The sequence below is a fragment of the Coffea eugenioides genome, chromosome 6 (genome assembly GCF_003713205.1).
Source record: "Coffea eugenioides isolate CCC68of chromosome 6, Ceug_1.0, whole genome shotgun sequence".
NCBI classification, from domain to species: Eukaryota; Viridiplantae; Streptophyta; class Magnoliopsida; order Gentianales; family Rubiaceae; genus Coffea; species Coffea eugenioides.
Genome location: NC_040040.1, coordinates 15779974 through 15794153, shown reverse-complemented (window position 1 = coordinate 15794153; position 14180 = coordinate 15779974). Strand labels below are relative to the sequence as shown.

Genomic DNA, 14180 nt, shown 5'->3' with positions numbered 1-14180 from the left:
GGATCAAACTCATCAAAACCATCATCTTGCTTCTGATCAGCAACTGAAGGTGGTGGTGAAGCCGTGAAGGTGAAGCAGGGGCAGGCTATGGAGGAAGATTGTTGGCTGAAAAACAAAAGGGCGAAGCGGCGGCGAAGCAAAGGACGAAGAGTAGAAGACCGAATGAAGATTGAAAAGTGAACTAAAGAATAGGTTTAGATAATTTCGGTCAAAATTCAATCAATTTTGCCCAAAATTAAAAAACCGCGGTTCACGGTTCGATTCAGATTTAACGGTTTGAACGGTTTTTTACGGGTTTGACCGGTTCTTGAACCAAGTCAACACAAGTAATGAACCGGACCGGACACATGGCCGGGTCGCGGTCGAACCGGTCGGACCGGCCGGTCCGGTCCGGGTTTGAAAACATTGCTTCTCGCGGACACCAGACCTACTGACTTAAAAATCTTCCTTGTTGATGGAAGGTCACCAACCGTTGCTTACCTTGAAAGGCTGAAACCATTGCTGTCCAAGAGACTACACTTCTTTCCGGCATCTTATTAAAGATCGCCTGTGCAGTTTCCATATCACCAACCTTTACATAACCAGACAACATTATTGTATTCCAAGAAACATCATCGTTTCTTTCTGGCATACGTTGAAATACAGAATGAGCTAACTCCAATTTTCGAGCTCTCAAAAGCCCACTGATAACCGAATTCCATGTCACAATACTCCTTTCTGGCATGGACTCAAACAGCCCAATTGCAGATTCTATCTCTCCACGGCTCATACACCGTCCAATCAACGTATTCCACGAGACAACATCTCTTTTAGGCATATAGTCAAACACCTTTCGAGCCAAACCCAAATCCCCACAACAGTTGCCATAAAAATCCATAAGCGTATTCATAACAAACACACTTGATTCAAATCCTAACTTCACAATCTGATTATGCACTATTTCACCATCTCCCAACGCCTCAAAAGACTCAAAACATCTCAAAAGAAAAGTGAATGTGAAACTGTTAGGCGAAATCATTGAGGTTCTCATCTTTTTATAAGTCAATTTTAGGATCGAAATCCTAAATTCTAAACCACCAGAGTGGTCTCAGGTAAAGACTCTCTCTCTCTCTGTTCTTCTCTTTCTTGTTAAATATTTGTCACATATTTTCTTTTGCTTTCGTGCCCTAGTTGTGATTTTTACCCCTATCTTCACTTTATTTTAAAGTTTTTTTTTTTTGCGGTTGACATGATTCTAATATATTAACCTAGTCGACAAGTTGTAGAGATGTTTGCCTTTTCAACGATTCGGGATTCACGAAATATGTTCGTGCAATTTTTTCTGCAAAACAACTGAAAGATGGGATCTTTTATTTTCATGGAGCTATTAATTTTATTTTCTTTTGATTTTCTCCTTTTGTCTGACTTTTTTTTTCCGCATGCATTGTCTTTTGGCACACCACCACATTTTTAGTTGGATTTGCAAGGATGCAAAAGTCCATTGTTTGCTATTAAAAAACAGAAGCCATTTAGGCGTAAAAGAGATGTGAGATATGAATAGAGAAATCAAAGTTTTAGTGGGTTAGAGGTACTGGGTCCTGGTACGAGTGCGGACGGGAAAGTGGCAATAGTCATTGCTCTGACTGAAGGTCATCCTGCAGGAGATTTATGTGCTTTGCCTCTTTTATGTCTAGAGGTTTTAAACAAATGCATATCGCTTGTTCAAAAGATTTGAGCAGGATTGCCTCTTGAAGCCCCCCCTTGGGTCCGTCTATGTAGTTAAATTTAACTTACAGTCGGATCTAAGGGGAGGCTTGAGGATCCATGATTGCTGCAAATTTCTGAACTTTAAGCATTTGCGTTGTCTTATGTTTAGGTTATGTCAAGTTGCTTAAGACTTGAGTTTTCCTTTTAATTGTCATACCTTTCAGAATACAGGAAGTGAGAATATTATCATTTTGGTTTGGTTAAAGCTTTTACTCATGCTTCTGAGTAAGAACATTATTATTAGTTAGGCATATTAAAAGTTAAATTAACTTGGATTTGCCACATAAAACGAGAAAACTATGTTGTACTGTATGCAGAAAGTTTTGGAAGTTTCACAAAACAGAAATAGACAGGTGTTTGCTGAAATGCAATCACAATAATATAATCAGTGTCTGCATGATTACTGGGTTAGGAAAGCCCAAGATAGCTGACTTTAATTGATAAATTTATTGACAGAGAATCGCTATTCTTGCAATAATGATGCAAGTATTTTTGTATAGGGACATGAAAGAATATTGTTTCCCCAAATTGACAATAGACCTAATGCCCTTAGTGAAGCACAGGTGCTTGGTTATCTAATCAATGCACAAAAATAAGATTTGAGATGCTCACATGCTTTGATAGTTATGTAGAAGTGCACAGTATGTTCTTCATGGGGGTCATTTAGCCTTCTGCAGCTCTGAATCAACAATATTGCTTTCTAGCCCTATAAGCATTCAATCTGTGTTGTAGCAGTTTTCCTCATTATATGATTTGAACAAATAAATGTTTCAGTTATATTGAGCTTTCAAGTATTTTTGGGAAAAAAAATTGAATGGTTGGAAGTTTATTGCGCCTGGACATATTTAATCTTAAGGGCATCTTAAGCTAAGAAAGTTACACCTACTAAGAAGAGAGGTGCAAAGTCTATTTTGAGCATGAATATAGGAGCAATCTAGGCATGAAATGAAATCTGGATCCTTTCTTCACACACATGCTAATAAGGTTTTGAATTTATCTTTCAAAGCACACTGAGGTCTTCCTATTTCCAATGATACTAGCATAAGTAGCAATGAGTTTCTTGATGTAACTTGATGTAATGTGCTTTTTAGGTGGATTGGATGTCCTCGGTAAGATAACAATATTCCTCTATATATATTTTTTGCTTTAGGGATCACAGGTACTATTAAGTGTAGGGAACGAGTGTGAACGTCTATCCTTTACTATTTTTAGTGTCCTCTAGGTTTACCTAATTTGTCCCAAAAGCTTTGAGATAAATGTTTGTTTTATATTAAAAGCTTTTTGAGATAATTGTTTGTTAGAACCTCAACTCAGAAGCTTATTGGTGACTATCAAATTTGAGCACGATTGCCTCCTGGAGCCCCCCTCTAGCTCCGCCACTGCAATTGTGTTTGTTGCAGTGTCGGATCTATGGGGAGGCTTGAGGATCCATGATTGCTGCAAATTTTTTGAATCCTGATGATGTGAATTGCTTTGTATTTAGTTTATCTGAAGTGACTTGACATAATAATCTTCTTTATGTGCTTACTTTTGGGGATGTAAAGTGTAACAGAGGGATTTATATGAATTTGAGTTAAAGTTCTTGATGCTGTGACAATCTTCCGCGTATAGGAATGTCATGTCGTATGCATTCACCAAGCATAGGATGTTAAAGGTTTATACTGACTTATCTACTAAAGCATATCATGCAGGTCCAGAGAGATGCGGAGTAGTAGTTGTATAAGTATTCGTTTTGCACCTTTTTGTAGTTTTTCTTCATTTTATGACTTTCAGCTCTCTTGGGCTCATGTAGAGACATTCATCCATTAGCCGGACTGAATCAAAGAAAAGTTCATAGGCTTACCACATCCTTGTTCACTTTTGAAATAGTTCAACCAGGATTTTGTATTCTAACTCCATTTCTGTCCACATTTATAATCATTTTTTTAATTGGATTTAAGTGGAGAGGGGAGTAGGATTTAGTGACTAGCTTATACATGTTGATAATCTGACATGTCATATGTAGTGTTAAATACACAGAGAATCGGTTATTTGTAGATTATAATATGTAAGATTATTCATCCAATTAGAAGATTAAAGCTAATAAACATGATGTAAACATACAACAGGGGATGTTAATGCAATTTAGAAATTAGAGAAGGGATTGACTGTAACTATAAGAAATCTCAGGAATGACCAGTATGATGTACACAAAAAATAACTTGGTGCTGGCATGAAACAGGTAACTGAATAGGTTATACAAATTCACCCTTATGCATGAGTAAGACAGGAATAATGTTGTAGTCCTACAAGTTGAATTTTCCAGTGAGTGTTCTAGGTACATATGTGGTGGTAGTAACATTTCTGGAGCCTTTGCTGCCTTTTGTACAAGTGTATGAAATACTGGCATACAGTAATAATTTATGTATCAAGATGAGATGAATTATTTGTTGTGTTCTCAGTTGAGTTTGTACATTGTAGCATTTTGAAGATTGTTAATGTGATTTTTGGAGTAGCGTTTTGAAGATTGTAAAGGTGATTCTCGGGGGATGATGAAAAAGTGAAAGAAATCTCTATAACTGGATGGAGTAGCAATTCTGAGCTTTCTTTTTTTGGTTGGTGGTGCATGTAATCTCTTAGTTGTTTGTAATACTCTCTTTCTTTTTGGTCATCTTGCCTGCCATTTTTGGAGTTGGTCATTGGTTTCTACTAAATTCCGAAGGGGCGGTCTTCTTTCCATCACTTGTTGCTAAGATGACCTTCAAACTCTCTCCCCAATTCCTTTCATTGCAGCTCCAGTTTAGAATGCTGGTTGACAGCCCATGAAAGCCTTTAAACACATAGATCACCAGTCAAATTTGCAATGATAGAAGCTGCACGAATCCGGCTCAATGGGTGGCAGAGGGTTGCTGTAGCACTTGGTTCAGCAGCAGGGGCATTACTGGACCCACGAAGAGCAGATCTCATTGCTGCTTTGGGGGAAACAACAGGACGACCTGCTTTTGCAAAGGTGCTTGAAAGGATGGAGAGGAGTCCCGAAGGCAGAGCTGTATTGAAGGAGCGTCCACGTGTCCTTTCTACAGAAGTCGGTCATGCATGGGACCTACCATCTAACACATTTGGTGCTGCATATGCAAGATTCATGGGATCTAGAAATTTCTCTCCTGATGATCGGCCACCTGTGCGATTCATGGAGACCGAAGAGCTGGCTTATGTGGCAATGCGTGCTCGCGAGGTTCACGACTTCTGGCACACTCTATTTGGCCTCCCTACCAATTTAATTGGTGAATCAGCTCTTAAGGTGATAGAGTTTGAACAAATGCTACTTCCCATGTGTATGATGTCTGTTGTGGGAGGTACCGCTAGATTCAGCGAGAAGCAGAGAAGGTTGTTCTACCAACATTACTTTCCTTGGGCCCTAAAGGCTGGTTTGCAGTGCACAGATCTAATGTGTGTCTATTACGAAAGGCACTTTCATGAAGATTTGGAGGATGTTCGACGAAAGTGGGGAATAATTCCTGCACCTTTGCCGCCTAGATCGGATGGGGTCTAAAAGGTGAAGATATTACAACTTTTAAACCAATAAGAAGAATCATGTCGTCTTACTGGTGACATTTAGTTGTCTATCTGCTGCTTTTTCTTTCATCTGTATTTAACCAATTTCAAACAAATCAGCATAGTTACAGAGCCTGGAGGAATGATATTTTCCTGCAATATACACAATTCTGTGTAAAGATGTATCTATTTGCAAGGATTGCGGAAAGAGTATGATTTGAATAGAGCTCTTGGATACCTGTTTTTGAGTTCCTTTATATTCCCAACAACGAAGAACATATACATTAAGGGCATTGACTCCTGTGACACTATAGTCAATTTAGTATTCTTATTAAGTGAATTAGTGTACAGGCTCTGCAGAAGTTGTTCCAATGCGCACAACATCATCACGTAAATCCATAGACTCCATATCTGATGCGTATCATCTTAGTTTGAAGGCTTTAATCCCGACCAACTTCAGTAACATGATGCCTTTATTCTCTCAACATGCTGCTCTTTTTTTAGTAGCATGTTTCTTCAGGCTAATGTGTGTGTCCATGCGGGAATAGGATGACATTTCTCTGAAGGAAATGTGGTTTGTAATTACTCCTATTTTTTCAACATTGTTGAGGAATCCAGCTACTGCTGTCCATGAACTAACATAGAGTCATACTAAAACCCACCTCCAGAGCAATATGTTTGATTGGCCGATACTTGAAAGCATTTACAAATGTACTTACTGTTCCTAATGCATTCGATAATACCATATGTTCCACAAGAACTGTTTTTGAAATGATAGGCTAGTTATGGGTTGCTAAATAATGGTATCATAACTGATCATTGAAAATACTAATAATCATCTTTGAACAAGCTTTGATTGCCCTGTCAGAAATTGAGCTTTGATTGCCCTGTCAGAAATTGACTGTTTGATCCTTAAATTCCAATGACAAATCTAGTATAATCAATAATAAGGTACTATAAATAGCAACTAAGTTCTAAAAGTCTCTGTTGCTTCAAGAAAAATTACAATTGCTCATCTTCATCAAATTGTAGCAACAGGTTCGTTTAAGATAGCATTGAGCGGATCATAGTACTACTGACTGCAAGACCGCCTCTCTAGCATTGTAGCCATAGGCATTCATAAAAAAGAAAGGGGAAGATAGAGAATTGCAAGATTGCGTCAATCTCATGTTGCAACTTTTATGCTTGAGACTCTGGAGCTGCTGGTTTTGAGTTGAGAAGTGGCTGCAATGCCTTGACAACAATTGTCATATTTGGCCTAAAATCGGCCTCGTACTGAACACAGAGAGCCGCAACAGCTGCCATCTGTCAAAATGAAGAAGGATATAAAAACATTCGACACAGGAGCTTCATTTGACTCCTCTACCTTGAATGATGAAAATTTGAAACAGGAGAGATGGAAAGGACCTTAGCAATTGCCTTTGGCGGGTAGTCATTATTTAGCTTGGGATCCACACACTGCTTCACCTTGTCTTCACTCAATCTTGGAGTTGCCTGCACGAAAATGGCTATCGGTTGTCATACTTAGGGAGATGAATGAGATACTGAATGGAAACTTTAGACATTGAATCGTGCAATGATCATACCCATGTAACCAAACTCTGCTGTCCTTTCGGCATAGTGTGGTCTACTGGCTTCCTTCCTGTTAAAAGCTCTAGAAGAACAACTCCGAAACTGTAAACATCACTTTTTTGAGTGATCTGCCCTGTCATGGCATATCTGAATAGGGGTGGCAAACACATAAGTGACAAATAACAAGCCTTTCTGAACTGAAAATGATACAAGGTCAAATCAGAAGGAAAAAAAAAACTAAAGGTCTAAGATCATCAGGCAACATGACGATCATCATCTTTCTTTCCCTGGTAGACCTGTCTGTGTCTGTTAAAGATAGCATAGTCCGAAGTTGACACTTGACACAGTTTATCTAATATGGATCTTCGGGTGTGTCATCTTTTTGCATATAGCTTGCGCATTCAGAAAGAAGTTTGCTTTTCCTGAAAGATCTGGGTGAACTCTGATTTTGTAGATTCTAAGCAAAATTTTATCTGATAGGGGATTGTTTCATAATTGTTTTTTTGGGAAATGGGAAGAAAACTGGCTTACTCTGGAGCATGGTAGCCAAATGTACCCAAGACTCTTGTTGAGTGCAGCCGAGCTGCTGTATCAGAAGACTGATTTCCCAAGTTGAAATCAGCAATTTTGGCCATAAAATCATCAAACAGTAGCACATTGCTGGATCTGACATCACGATGAACAATAGATGGTTGAACCTTTTCATGTAGATATTCAAGGCCCTTGGCTGCCCCATAGGCAATCTTAACTCTCTGATTCCAGTTAAGAACTGGACCGGGTTCAGCCCCCTGTACACCTTTCCTACCTATAAAGATGGCCAACAATCATAATTTGCGCACCAAAGAGTTTTGGAAGTTTGATATCATCACAACTACCTACCATGTAATACGTCATGTAATGAACCCATTGTTGCGTACTCGTATGCCAAGATTCGGTTATTTCCTTCGAGGCAATAACCAATTAAGCCAACAAAGTGCTCATTTTTAAGTCTTGAAACTGTTGATAACTGCATAAGAAGGAAGGAACACCTATTTGAGTTAATCATATCACCTTTGACTTGTTCTTTTATGGAAGTAAGTTTCTTTGGCAGATACTCACCTGGGCTGCAAAATCAGAGTCTGGCTCTGGTGAAGAGCTGGTATCCAGCTTTTTAATTGCTGCTGGCTGTCCATTATTCAGTTTTGCACAGAAAACCCGGCCATAAGAACCTTCTCCAATTAGAGCTTTCGTTCCAAAATTGTCGGTCAGCCTGTTCAGCACACTCAAAGACAAAACTGGTGTCTCAATAGGTAAAGCTTTCTGAGGAGCTCCACTTCTTACTGCACCAGTCTTTGGCTCCCCTCTTTCACTGCCTACAATATTAATCAAAAGCAAAAAGAAATGAGGACATGCCACTCCTCTCTCGCATTACAAGTAAAGTAGACCCAAATAAATAAATACACAAAACAGGAAAACACCAAAGGGATACACTTGTGTAAGACTCATATATGATTTTTGTGAGGTTGTAAGACCATTCCTTTTGTTATTCCATTCCCACTTCATGGTAACCATTTAGCTTTAGCCTCTAGAGCATCCTAGACTAGGAAACTTGCCTAACCTAACATTGTTACAGTGAAAATTTAATGAGAACCAATCTTTGAGAAGAATGGTGATGCTGAGAGGAGCCAAATGTCATAATTGATCATCTAGATTAGATTAAAGCTGTGATAGGTAAGATGACCAGCAGCTTAAAAAAGAAAAAGGGCACCCAATTCTGCATACAAATGATATTTAGTTGCCACTCTCCCTTCTCTTCTTAAGCCCCCGAATATTGCACTTGACATTCTGATACCACAAGCCTAAACCTGAAATCCTGAACTTTTGAAGATGTTAGATTAAGCTTAATCTTTAGAACAACTTTCTATTGTCTGTATAGGAAAGAAGAACTTGAAAACAGGGCCAGAGTTATTTTTTAACGTCACTACGTCTGATCATGAATGAGTAGAGAAGAAATTACCTCCGCCTGCACCGCCACCGTAAGGATTACCAGCTCTGGGAGGAGCAGTATATTGATTTGCAGGAGGCCCGCTGACATTTTCCTCTTCTGCACCTCCACAACACAGCATTGTCTAGTTTTGAGGGCAGAACAATTTAAAGAAGGCCTCGAGTTGACTGCATGCAGCTAATAATTGCAAGGAATCAACTTTACCAAACTAATTCCTGCAATACAGAATCAGATGAGCAGAATGAGGATAAAATCAAATGAGTCATCACCAAAAATTGGATAAGCTAACAGCTGTAGAACAAGTTTCTTGCTTAGGGACGGCAAAATGAATGGTGGAACCGTACAAATTTGTCTACAAGGAATGGGAAAATGTTATAGAAAATGTGACATCAAATTATTATCAGGAAACAATTGTCAATAAATCTCATCCTAATCATCAAAAGAATACATGATAATCTTTAGAAATCACCAATCCGCTCTTGAACCAGGCAGCATTCCTAATTCAACAATGCATTGCAATTTGAGACATGGAAAGCAAGATCACGAGTTTCAGAATCACTTGAGAACAAAAAATAAGGTAAAAACAAAAAAATAGAAAGAATGAGATCAAATTTCTAAAGCAATTTTTATTATCTTCAAACCCCAATAGTTAACATCTAAAACCAACATCAATACCACCCCAAGAATCTGAGAAATAAATCAATGATGCTTGAAGGGACGCATGAAACATACTGTTTATTACCGAAAATCCCTTGAACCCAAGATGGATGAAAAAAAAAAGAAAAGAAAAGAAAAGCAAAGAAAATGTGAACCTATAGAGAAATGTAGGGAAGGATCAAGGGAAAAAGATGAATGAAAAGGAGGAAGAAAAAGAAGGGAGAAAATCCATAACTTTTTTTTTTTCTTTCTCTCTTTCTTTCTCGGAAGTCTTTCTTGGTTTTTGGGGTAGCAAAGGCAAAGACCATTCTGCTTTCGCGGGAAAGCCGCATTTGGGGTTCTTCTTAACCGCAAAAAAACTAACATATGAATATAGACAGACTACTACGACTTGGTAATGGTACCTACCAACTACGTGCGAGCCTTGATCTTGCACGTCCTAGGATTATATTGTACTAATTTGATCACTCCTACGTTGTGTATTCTAGTCAAAATCAGGACCCTTTTGATTTTTGAGCTTCAAGGTGATGGTCTACCATCATAATTTGCACGATAAAACCGGCCTATATATGTTGTTATTGGGGTCAACTTTTGTATTTTCCCCCTGTCTAGCCTAGTTAAAGATTAGAATTGCTAATTCTTTTTGTTACTTTGTAGTTATGTAGGAACCACAATAGTACAACCGATGAAGCAATTGTGTGATTCGAACGCAAATTTTTGTTTCCAGAGACTGAATCCAAGATCTTTTGTTTTTGGAAAATTTTGCAGCACTCTTTGATAAGTTTAATAGAGCCTCTTGCAAACATTGCAGTGATCTGATAGTTGATTGTAGTACATCTAACATCCAAAGTTCAGGAGCTGAACTTGGATGCCATTGGCGGAATGAAAAAAATTGGTTCCCAATTTGGTCCCAAAATATTTGGTCTACGCCAATTTTTCCCTAAGTTGCTAGTTTTGTAGATCTCTAGATTATGTGCAATTTAATGGTTCCCTACGGAGGTCTTGGTCTAATAATATGACTGAAGTTAGAGATTTTAAGGTGAAATTTCATAAATTGTGAGTATTTTTTGTCTGTGTATCATATACGAAGTTAGTTATAATCTTATTAATTTTATGATATCTTAGGATTTGATGTCATCATTGCAAATTACATGTAATTTTTTTAACCAATCTTAAAAATGCTCCCTTAAGTAGGAATATTTCCGTTTCCTAATTTCTACTGCTTGATAAATGCTTTAAACTTGAGATAATTCAAATAATTGGTTAACCTTATATCAAAAAACTACGTGCCAAATTTTTTTTTTTTTAGTGTAAGTGGAAGGTCTAAAACACGAGGTCTCTCACTTGCATACCCTCTTCCTGTATCGTCCAATTTTTGAAAGCACTGAAAAAAAATAGTATGACAAAATGATCATAAGATAAGTAGGTACAGAAATGCGTATTTTGCAATATCAATCTTATCTCTTTTTTTGTCCGTTTCTTGGTGTCCTAACCATTAATTTTCCTCTTCTCCATCCATGCATCTTGCCAAATAACACTACTATATTTGGATTATAAGTAATAGACATCTAAGTTTGGGTTGTAACATGAATTTCTCTATCCAAAGTTAGGAAACTAAATCTCTTCCTCTCTCGTCAACAGATTTTCTTCCCTTTTTGTTGTTTTAAAGATTTTTTTTCCTTCTACATGTTCATGTACACTAGTATAAATACCACCAACTGGTCTCTAGCTTCTTCATCGATCCTCCAATATCCTTCTTCATCTTTCTCCTTAGGCATATTGCAAGGCTACCCTCCACATTCTCTTTTCTTCACCAAAGACTAGATATGGCAAAGTTTTCCTTCTCATCTTTGTGGCTCATCACTCTTTGTTCTCCTAGGTCTGTCATTTATTTCCTAATAACTATGGTGCTTTTTGTATATATCATGCAATTGTGAAAATCATTTCTAAACCAACTACAACTTTTATTGTATTAAACACTGCCACAAACCTACATATTTATCTAGTACATGCATGTTCTTTTATACGAGTTGTGCCATTGATTTGTTTCTCTCTTTTCATTTTACTAACTTCAAAATATCTTTCTTGCAGTTGCCTCGACAGTTCCTCAAGCATGGGGTCAAAATAGATGCAGGGTAATTCTGAACCCTAATGATTGTGACCTACCAACTTGCAAACAACAATAATGCCTCCAAACTCACAACGGAAATGGAGTTTTCACCTCAGGAGGAGAACCTGGCAAATTTGTTTGCTCATGTTTCTACAATTGCCCGCCAAAATAAATTTCTATGTAATCTTACTAAATGACTGAATCATGAGTGTAATCTGTAGCTTGAGCATGGTTCAAAGACTCGGCCGAGTCGTCACCGTTTCGGACTCTCCCGATACGATACCGTGACGAAACGATACCAAGATACTTGACTCGCCGAGACGTCACTGTGACGGGTTGAAACGGTCGAGTCACATCGAGTCATTCCGAGTTATCCCGAGTCAACTTGAATTCAACAAAAAACCTTTAGAAAAAAAGGATTAAAAAAGAGAAACCCGGAGCTATTAGAGTAACAACTACAGCCAGATCCCAACACACGAGAAGGAGAGGTCAATATTGAAATCATTGTGGTCAATCTGTTTGGATTGCAAATTTATCTCAAATATTAATCGCTTGCATCATAAACACATTTCCCAATTCACCTTTTTATATTCCCAACTACTTTTTATCTCACATACATCACATCACAAAAAGTGGAACGTTCCGGGCCGTGACCACGACCGCGACCGCGACCGCGACTTTGAACCACGAGCTTGAGTGACATCCAGGAGCCTATAGCCCTGATTGAATCTTTTCGACCTGATGCTGGAAAGGAATAAATTTTCAATAAAAATCATTTTCTTCTATTCGTCTACATAAAAAATGATTTAGTTTTCTTCATCAAATGTACTGCGAATGTAGTTATATTCTATTCTGCTCCCATCTTGCCAAATGGTCAAAGAAAGTTGCTGATTTTCATTTAGGGAAATTATGCTCATGGCTGCCCCTCTGCAATATATATCAAAATCATAGGAAATCAAATAATATGTCACACATAAAAAAAGGGAAAATTTTGTGCATGTGAGATAAGAGCCTCAACAATTAATTTTCCAATCAATTGGTTTGTTTCACATTAGTCAAAAACCCAACTCACTGTACATTGACGGCTTGTACGAAACTCTAAAAAAAATACAAATTATGGGCTCAAAAGCATTAGCTAGGAATCACGCAAATCTCTTCCACTAACCACCACTGCTACTACTGCTAATAATACTAATAAACTTGCATGTAAATCGAATTCCTAAAAGCTAAAGATATTGTCAATCCTGCCATATGCATTTCGCTTCATTTCAAATTCCTAAAATTTGAATAGTTTTCACTTACTTGCATTCCCTTTTATTTGCGTCATATTTTCATATATGGCTAATACTGAATATGTGTGTGTGTGTATATATATATATAATTATTATTTCCTCGAGTTGCACCGCATTTTTTGAATGTAATCCCAAAATTAATCTCAATGAATCAAAATTCAAACAGGATAATCTCATCCATCAACCTCACTTGTACTTACTTTTGGTAATTGTAAACAAATTATATATATATAAATATATATATATATACATACATGTAATTATTATTTCCTCAAGTTGCACCAAAATTTTTAAATGTAATCCCTAAATTAATCTCAATGAATCAAAATTCAAACAGGATAATCTCATCCATCAACCTCACTTGTACTTACTTTTGTAATTGTAAACGCGTTCCCGTGGAACATATGTCTTGGACACCATAATTGGTAAAAATACAGAATGCATGTAAAACATATGCATATTATATTAGTGTTTTTTTGAAAATTATTATTAAAAGTTCAACGTAAAAAGTATAAATTACAGAAAATTATGCATCTAAATTCGTATGAAAATAGTATGAATACATTTAAAAGTTCAGGAACAAAATTGGTAATACATTTAAATCATATCTAACCTAGTGCGTGGATACACACATATAATTGTTACCCCTTTTTGCATTTGTAGACTTTCTCGATTTAACTTTATTTTTTCAAAAAGGGATCGTCTTAATGAGTTCTCAACAAGATGTAGTTCAGCCATTAATATTTTAGAATCTAAAGTAAAATAGAAAAAGCTTATAAATATGAGGTAGAATAATAATTATTAATATCTGTATTCATAAGTAGGCTAAATGTGATTAGATGTCTCGACAAGAAAATAGGGAAAGCTTATAAATGTAAGGTAGAATAACAATTATTAATATTTGCATTTAAAAGTAGGTTAATTGTGATTAGATGTCTTGGCAGGTATTTATTAGACGCCTGTTAGCAAAAACTCCTTCCAAAAAAAAAATTTTTTTTTGACACCCAATCTCCATCTACAGACCCATGGATATGGAATAAAAAATGATTCCCAATCCTTTAAAGTATTGTTCAAGGTGAAAATACTCACAGCCATCCAAACATTGCGTTACAAGTCTGCCAATATCAGTGCATGGCTTACCCCGTTCGACTGAACCATGATTTAATCGACTTTCTCCTCCACATTTTTTTTCCCCGTGACTGCAAACCGAATAGAGTGCCGCTAAAACAATCTAACAAGCATTGGCTGATGAAGAAAGATCAAGAAACTGTCAAGAGCACCACGC

At 37.2% G+C, this 14180-nt stretch overlaps 2 protein-coding genes across 2 annotated transcripts; one reads left to right on the top strand and one right to left on the bottom strand.

Annotated features, from left to right (window-relative positions):
• The first annotated feature begins 586 nt into the window (after nucleotides 1–586).
• LOC113775419 (ubiquinone biosynthesis protein COQ4 homolog, mitochondrial) lies at nucleotides 587–5532 on the top strand. Its single transcript, XM_027320287.1, has 2 exons — nucleotides 587–1091; nucleotides 4519–5532. Exon 2 carries the CDS (start codon nucleotides 4589–4591, stop codon nucleotides 5276–5278), a length of 690 nt encoding a protein of 229 aa, XP_027176088.1. The 5' UTR covers nucleotides 587–1091; nucleotides 4519–4588; the 3' UTR covers nucleotides 5279–5532.
• Nucleotides 5533–6169: 637 nt separating this feature from the next.
• On the bottom strand, nucleotides 6170–8977 carry LOC113775920 (probable protein kinase At2g41970). Its single transcript, XM_027320973.1, has 7 exons — nucleotides 8849–8977; nucleotides 7951–8204; nucleotides 7732–7858; nucleotides 7384–7657; nucleotides 6867–6999; nucleotides 6688–6774; nucleotides 6170–6585 (listed from the first exon to the last, which is right to left on the bottom strand). Exons 1-7 carry the CDS (start codon nucleotides 8955–8957, stop codon nucleotides 6460–6462), a joined length of 1110 nt encoding a protein of 369 aa, XP_027176774.1. The 5' UTR covers nucleotides 8958–8977; the 3' UTR covers nucleotides 6170–6459.
• Nucleotides 8978–14180: the final 5203 nt, after the last annotated feature.